An 8790-nucleotide genomic window follows, 5' to 3' on the forward strand; every position below is an offset into this window, starting at 1 on the left:
AATTGGATTTTTGTTCTGTCTGTGTGTCTGTCCAGATAAGTTGTTTGTTTCTAACACTCAATGTGGGGGTGGAGAGAGGCATGATAGTTCCAAATGTATTTGCGTGGCGTGAGAGACTTGTATGTGAGTATTTTCATTTATCAATCTTCATTAAGTCATGAATAATGTAATATTAATGGGTTGTTAAGTGCCTTTTAATGTTAGCTCTACTTGGATTGATCTATGGTTTCCATATCTGTGTGTGCTCCACATTTGTGTGTTGTGTGTATTGCAGCTCATACAAAAACGAGTTCTGCATCTTCAATGTTGAAGTTGGCAGTGGTATGATGATGTCCTATTGTGGTTTCCACCTGGGTTGTTGCCATGGTGACCAGCTCTTCTCCATGAATGTGGGTCCATGTGACAAGGATGTGGTCAGCCTGGACTGGGCCAAGTTCAGTGCCACCATGTCTGCCAAGAGCTCAGTCCAGGAGCCCTGCAACTCTGACATCTGTTACGAGTGTAAGAGCTGCACCGGCAACTCTGACTGGCCACACATTCCCTCTATGAGTCAGATAGCACTTGACCCCGTTCAGCTGAAATAACCTTTTCTGAAAATAGTTTTAACTAGTTAAGATGCAATACAATTAATTATTTGTCAAATATACATTTGTTGATAGAATTTCAACATAGCAAAATCATTCCATGTACTTGTTGCTCTTACTTACCCTTTGACTTTGTGCACCCAGAGTACAAACAATGTCTGTGTGAAGCTGCTGAAGAACCAGAGCAAGAGGAGTATGGCCCTGTGCTCCATGGCTGCCATTAAGTGTAGAAAGATGGTGTTTGAGATTCTCAATGAAGGCCTGTGTGAATAGTCCACATAATCAGGTCCTGCTGTACCCATCCTCTTCCCATATTTTATCACTCTCTCCTTGTCCATAATACCATAGAGCACACATTACATTTAACTGTAAAGACTAACATTCAGAAGGAGCACGTTTTGTCCCGTTTCAGTTGGTTCAACTTCATTTGCTAAAATTTAGATTGTTGTTAACTTGTTGTTAAAAAATGTCTCTTAATGCAATCAACTCTATTGTGTCACAACGTAGCATTTATTTGAAATTAACAAAAAATGTAACCTTTTTTGTCTAATGATCTTTTATTTACAACTTGCAACAATCCCAGTCATCTTTTAGACATTTTCCAGACGTTGACATAACGTGCATTTCCGGTACTGAATTGAAAGGTTATAATACATCTTATTCAGACGTCAAAAATACGTATTTTCCGGACATTGAAAATACGTACTATCCAGACATTGAAATCAGGTGCATTTTAGGTGCTGAATGAAAGATAAAATACATATTTTACGGAAGTTGACAAGGTGTCATTTACAGACATTGAAATGTTTTTCGTTCATTGATTCTATGGCCAAATTTCAACCAATAAAGGAAGTCCAAAAAAGTTGTCTGAAGTCAAAAGCTTAGTGGCATAGTTCTCTCCATTACCATGTAGAGTAGAAAATGGATAGCTCTACCTTGATGCACACTTTATTAGAATATAAGGGACTACTCTCTTATAAGTAAAAAAAACAACATTACAATTATGGGTTAAGAATCATGTTTTAAAGTGCAGAACAGGCCTTGATGCTGACCACATCAAACTGCTCCCCCTGGCACCTCCGAGCCCCCACCTCACATTCTGACATTGTCACAGCAACAGCACTGTCTGGTAGTTTGACACAGAGCTGGACAGAGGTGTCAAAGCACTCCTCCTGGCAGGAAGTGAGCCCCTGATCCGACCAATCACAATCACTGTCCTTTACCAGCTTGAAGCTCCGCCCCAGACACTGCAGAGCTCCAAGTTGACACATACCCAATTTACTTGTTCTGCCTGTGTGGAGGGTGGCACATAACTGCAGGGAAGGCCTTTAAAGAGAAAAATAATCAGATTAAAATATCTTGTTAATTTCCAGGGTTGTATATACTTAGTTGTATTACCCTGTCAAAAGTCAAGAAATTTGAAAAGACTGCAGTTAAAATACTCACTGGCATTGGTATGGAAGCTTACACACACACTGACTCTTTCCTGGTGTTTCCCATAGTTTGCAGTTCAAGCCAAGTGGAGGGGTGGGGCCCTTTGGCACTGGCACACACAGAATAAACACATCAACATTAATATTTAATGGAATGGGATGCCTCCTCATTTAATTTCAGAGCAAAGATGGTAAGAATTTGCTTTCTTTATTCCCATGTAGCAGTTGAATCTCTGGATCTCTTACCTTCTCTGCACCTTATGCTGTCTGGGGATGGAGACCACTGCAGACTGGAGCTGCAGACGATCTCTGCCATGCCCTCTCTCATCATCCCAACAGGACAGGACAGATACACACTGTCCCCAATTTGATAGATCACTTTCCAAGGAGTGCCTGTGACATCATTCTCAAGGGACGGAACATCACATGTTGCACCTAGAATAGAGTTTGAGCAAAGACAGTACAGTATGAAGATAGGCTAAAACTGCTTCTCCAATAGAAATCCCCAATCAAACTTGTTGGCAATGTCATGGCGACGTTGGCTAGCTAAGCTCATGCGTAGAAACTCGTAATTTGGTCTAACTGTTGTCTCGCGCGAAGCTGTGCATTTGCAGTCTCCCAAATCAACGGCACGAAAATGAAAACGGGTCAGCTTGTCACTTTTGCGAAGTCAGAGTAATAACATGTTCAACTACTTAAGACCTTGTCTCAAATCTAGGTTGTGCCTTTACATTTTGAGAAAATTAACATCTAAAGAAGAATTGTTCACTTCTCTCATTGACTTCTCAAACCCCAAACTCCAGCCTGGTCTGCTTCGCAAGCGTTCCCGGGAAGTCTTGCGATGTTGCGCCTCTGGGTTTAGAAACTCTGTGATTTGAGTGAGTCAGATCCAATGGCAGTGTTTTAAAAAGTTAACCCTTTGAGTACCTACTCTTGCACTCCAATGGTCCTCTGGTCCAGCTGTTGTTGTCAGTGCACTCAGCCACAGTTTCTCCAGTGATGTAGTGGCCCTCTATGCAGGAGTACTCAATCTTACTGCCTACAAGGTATACATCTCTGGGGCTCTAGATGCAAATACACATTGATGCTTTTTCACAACATACAGTAGACAGATTCACACACACTTCCTTGAAGGTTATTGAATTCTGCAATAGATAACAGGAATGGAAAGGTGACCATTACCAGGACAAAGCCATTCCTCAAGGCTGGCGGGGCTCTACATGCCTTTGGTGTACTTATAGAGAGACCAAAACACTGAGGCTCCATCATCCTGCAGACAAACACACAGTCAACCCCCATACTCTGAAGCAGATGTGGCAACTGTTCAAGTCTACTGAGGTTATTGTAACTGTAGCTACTGTGCTAAGGTGTGCTGTTGTTCACAGCGTATTTGGTGAGAGGTTAAGTTTCCTCACTTTAAATGTTGTAGGTCTGACTCTTCACAGGAAGTATGTTCTGTGGGCAGCCCCACACAATGGAGGCCCCCTCGCCTGGGGGCAGGGTTAGTGCAGGTCCTAGACCTTGACATTTTACTTTGAGAACAAGATCCCCATGACGACCAGCAGCTCCAGCTCCCATGGATCACCCCTTATAAAAGACAAAGCCAAAATCTCACATTTATAAGTCAATCATTATGGATAAATGTACAACAACATCATACATTGATCTTACATCTTGCTGGCTCAGTGTCAGAGGCAAGGGGCCGGTAGGAACAATACAGTGTCAGTGGACAAGTCATTACAGGAAGTGAGCAATTTAGGTTGTTTTACCTGGCTGCTCCCCTATAACAGTGCCACTTTCACAGGCAGGGCCCGAGGTACCAGGCCTGCAGACACATTTACACTCTGTGCCAGTCAGCAGGGGCTGCCCGTTGTTGTGGCAGGGCCGGCAGTGGCAGGGATGCTCCTCTGCCAGGTACTCTTCTGTAGCTCTCTTCAGATGGAGCTTCCTCAGCCCGGCACACTGCACTTCCTTCACCAGCTCATACAGAGGCCGCAGCTACAATATGGATGGACTTGATACAGTATAACATGACGGCATCCCAAAAAATATGATAGAAATTGACTAAAAAGTTTATAGTTATATGAGATATATGTGATTATGCTACCTTCATGTTGATGACCTGAGGGAAGTCCTTGACAGAGCGGGCCCACTTGTCATACATTTGTCCATTGGCCTCAGGGTTCTCCAGGTCCAGGACACTCAGGCCAGCTATGAAGGATGGGTCTCCACCGATGACATTGGTCTTAATAGGCAGCTTGTTGTTGTTATACTCTGCAGACAGGATCATGGTTGACAGAGGTGATTACATACAGTACAATGCATCTGTTATTGTCACTTCAGACCTATTCAATTCAGTACCTTTCTATTCTTAACAATTCAGACTAGTTGATATTTTCTAATACTGTGTTGTTTTTGAGTCATTGTAGCACTCGTGGTGCATACCGTGTATATAAGGTTTACTAAGGGTGACATAGAAACTTGTAGACCTACCTTTAGAGGTCTTGAGAGAGTCCACCAGTTTTTCACATGTGGTTTTGACCTTTTTCCTGAACAAGCGGCGCTTCTTCTTCGTAACACACCGTTGGTACTCTGTATCTGTTGTGCCTTCAATCAGAGAAAGAGGAAATCAAAAATAATGTGTAATGTATTCAATGCAATGAATACCATATTTAACAGTTATGTGTCTCTATCTGGTGAGAAAGGGGTCCTACTCACTGGTCTCTTTGAGGGCCTCGTTGTCAAACTCCAGCAGGGCCTGGTACTGGCCCCCCAGGGCCCCCTCTGACAAGTAGTGGGTGCCATAGGTCTGTAGGAGGGAGCGGTAGGCTGGGTAACTGTACGTGGTTGGGAGGGAGGACAGCGCCTTCCAGAAGCCCTCAGCCAGAGTGACGTACTGGGGCACGGTGTTCTGGAACTGGGCTAGCTCCACCTGATTCTTTATGATCAGCAGCCTGTGAGACTGGCAGAAGAGAGGGACACGCATATAAGACCTAACCATCATACTCTACATACTCACACAGGGCTATATTGTCATCAACCAGCTATAGTCTCAGTGAGTCACCTTGTCTTTGTTGAGCTCTGTGTGAAAAGTGCGGCGATCATGTCCCCATAAGGCATTGTCCTGGATGTGCTTCATGTAGGACCAGGAGCTCTCGTAGGCCTCATCGGTGAAGTCATTCTCAACCACCACCTAGGAAGAGATCTCACAGATTGTAGTTGTATTACTTCCCCAGTAAGTTACTACCTGTTACTAAAACAAACCTGCAGTCCCATGTAGTATAGTATGGCTCACCTGGAAGGTGTACCTGAGGATACTCTGAGGCAATCTGTAGAAGGTCTTGTGGTCTCCACTGAAAACCTTCCTGCACTGCCCTCCGAAGCTTAGTGTGTTAATGACACCAGACCTGAACTTCCCTGTCAGCACATCATACCTACAGGGGACAATACAAACCTTAACTCGGATACCTATCTGCACATCTTCAACACTGGATTATCACATCAACATGTTGGGAAATACAGCATAGCCAATGCAAAGTGACCATTAAGAAAAACACAAGCAAAACTCATCACATCAAATTTGCAAGATGTGTTGTACTATACATGTCACATGATGTTAGTGGTAGAGGGGGGCCTGCCTACCCTTTGCCAGTGTGGTCAGAGTTGGGAGGAGTCTTGTCCAGGTCACACACATAGTGGCTATTGTCAGCATCACAGTGTCTCTCGTCTGTCCCGCCCTCCTCACAGTCCTGGTCTCCGTTACATACCAGAGAGAGGCTCACACACTGTCCTAAGATACACATACAGTACATATGTTGTTGTTGTTTATGAATCATATATGCACATACATACACATCGGTCACCTGTCTGAGATGAAAATACACATACTAAACAATACACTAATTCAGTACAAAGTGCACAAATAGACAAAAATTCCGTATTTTTACTGGTTTCATGTGGATTTTAAAAAGTACCTGCAGAACAGCGGAACCTTCCTCCACAGCCTGTGCCCAAGGGACATCCTTTCTTGGGGACACACTCTTGACTCTGAGAAGCCTCCCCAGAGCATGGACTGCCCTGATACTGGGCAAACACCTCAACAGTTCGTGTGCGGACCTGTAAATATTCAGAAAACATCAATATTAATACATGCAAGTTTTAAAAAATACCTTCCTTTCTTGAAGTCCATGCAATTAAGTGTGTGTGTGTGTGTGATTGACTGTGTGTACCTGTGTTTTTGTGCAGCCATCGCATTCAGACCATTCCCCATAAAGTCCCCATCTGCAGTTCACAGGGCGCTCACAGCTAAGTGGACGGATGGAAACAATCATGTTCAGCTTTTACATAGAATGGTAAATGTCAACCATGAATGTCACATTCAGGTTCTCAGTACATACCGAATGTGAGGGAGAAGGGAGAGTAACAGACTCAGACAGGACAGAGTTACATCCAAGTTCAGCTAGGAGAAATAATGACATTCACAAGGTCAGATTGAGTTATAGTAATCATCATTCATGTTGAGAGGATAAGTGAGAACTCCTTACCTTCATAATGCACACCACAGAGACAGACAGGTCTTTTCCTCTGGCCCAGCACAGTGAGCCCAGCTCATATAGCCAGTGAAGAGAGAGCTTACTCAACAGCACCCAGAATTCAGGACATTCCACACTGGAGAAACACTCATGTTCTTTCCCCCAGCCAGACAACAATAAGGACCCATTTCCCCCTCCCTTGCTTGATGCGTAATTAATGGGGGCCTTGTAGCCCTGTGCCAGCAACAAACCTAATCAGTATATTTCTATCCATTTTGCCATGGGCTTTTATTCATTTCTAGCAAAAGTAATGGTGGTGTCAAGGTTTTTGTGATGGTATTAGGTAATACTGCATGTACAATCATGAAATAAATGTGCTTTTGTTCAAACAGCACCTGAACTTTGTTTCTGAGTTGGGAGGGAGTTGTTTCTGAGTTGGGAGGGAGTTGCGCAATCATTGTTTTTCCAGGATGAGTCTCTCTGCTCCACACAACTGGTGCAAAGGTCACAAGCCTGTATTTACCCAAGTTAGTAGAGCCAAATTGTATGAGTTTTTCTACTCCAGTTGCTCCCAAGCAAATGTGTATGTAATGTATGACTGACTCTATGATATCAACCAGACACAATATAGCAGCTGACATACTGACATACATCATCCCATACTGAACAAAAACAATTGTATGTTTAAAAAATGATAATTACCAATTTAACATGTCAATTTACACCTTTAAGATCTGATCACAATCAGACCACAATGTGTATTTTAATCATGTACACCTGTCTAAAAATGTACAGGACAAAGGAAACATGTTGAGACCAGGTATAAGGAAGGGCTTAAGTGACACAGCAACATGGATGGTGCTAAACACTTATCCCACAGGACACCATTACAAGAAAGTATGAAAATGTATGCACTCCTTACTGTAAGTCACTCTGGATAAGAGTGTCTGCTAAATGACTAACATGAGAAATAGAAATATGACTAAAAAATGTTTTTACAATATGCACAGTGTAATCACACATTTATTCCACCAAGTAATTTTTTAAGTTTAAGCTAAAAAAGTGCAGCTAGGTCCAAAAAACCCACATATCAGACATGGCATTGCAGTAGGCCTATTCTGAAGCTAGCCTACTGAGATGATTGAAGGCAGAAATTGCTGTTGTATTGCAGCAGGAGGACATGCTGTAGATAAGCATCAGACATCCTGTTTCGCTGAGAGGTAAACAGGTTTCCACCATAGCTGAAAAGGCACTCAACTGGGGCACTGGAGGGCAGTGTAGTATTGCACTTCAGAAAACAGTTCCGAACTACCGGGAACGATTTCAAAGAGTCCAAAGACTTGTCTTTTTCTTGTATTTATTTTATTTTATTATTGTTAACCCATCCACCCTCTTCAGAGGACAAGTATCTTGTTTGTTTTTACAGCTTTTCTGCTACACATACATTTTACATTGGAATTTTACATAGACATTTTTTGTACACATTTTGCATAGTCGCATTATACGGGCCTGCAAAGTGATGTGTAATTCCTATTGGAATCAAAGCAGACTTTTTTAATCACCCACAACCTGCATTCAGAACGACTGCCAGGGTAGGGAAGACCATCTCCTTAACAGATGCAATAACTCCATCACGTTGGATTAGTTTAGAAAACTGTATGTAATTTATCTTTGTGTAGCATCAAATGTATCAACCAATCAACGTGATATTACAGCAAAACAAGCAATTCTGAGAATCTACCTGCAATAAGGCATGCTGAGAAATATTCTATATGGTTCTATGTAGAACCTTTCTTGCCTGCCAAAGAATCATTCTCGCCTTCCAAAGAATAATTTATTCTAAAAAGTGTTATTTGGATGTTAAAGGTTTTAGGTAGAACCCTTTGCCTTACAAAGTACCCTTGTCTACCAAAATGGGTTATTCTGATCCAATCGGTTCTTGGTAGAACCCTGTCCATCCACAAAGAACCGTTTTGGAACCCTTTTTTCTAAGTGTAAACAGTATATTTGACCTTTCAGCTTCCAGACAACCTAACAATGACAAATGGTTTGATGAAGAATGCAAAAACCTAAGAAAGAAATGGAGAAACTTTTCCAAGCAAAAACAGAGACCGAGAAAACCTGTGCCTATGCCTTCAGCATGTCAGAAATCAACTCAATGGGATTGAAGAACCCATATAATCTAACCACTTCTGGGAAAATTGGAACACACTAAACAAACAACTATACGAAGAGCTATCT

At 42.4% G+C, this 8790-nt stretch overlaps 1 protein-coding gene across 1 annotated transcript; it reads right to left on the reverse strand.

The window, feature by feature from the left end:
- Nucleotides 1-1505: 1505 nt before the first annotated feature.
- On the reverse strand, nt 1506-5817 carry c7b (complement component 7b; the record flags this gene model as incomplete). The annotated part of the gene is given in 13 exon segments (NM_001124618.1): nt 1506-1910; nt 2031-2127; nt 2264-2452; nt 2949-3081; nt 3200-3287; nt 3433-3604; nt 3787-4015; nt 4125-4291; nt 4511-4624; nt 4736-4979; nt 5082-5210; nt 5313-5451; nt 5660-5817. Coding segments are annotated over 13 exon segments (2163 nt in total), but the record flags the coding sequence as incomplete, so codon positions are not given.
- Between the last annotated feature and the right edge of the window lie 2973 nt (nt 5818-8790).

Source organism: Oncorhynchus mykiss, chromosome 5, assembly GCF_013265735.2.
Source record: "Oncorhynchus mykiss isolate Arlee chromosome 5, USDA_OmykA_1.1, whole genome shotgun sequence".
Taxonomy (NCBI): Eukaryota; Metazoa; Chordata; class Actinopteri; order Salmoniformes; family Salmonidae; genus Oncorhynchus; species Oncorhynchus mykiss.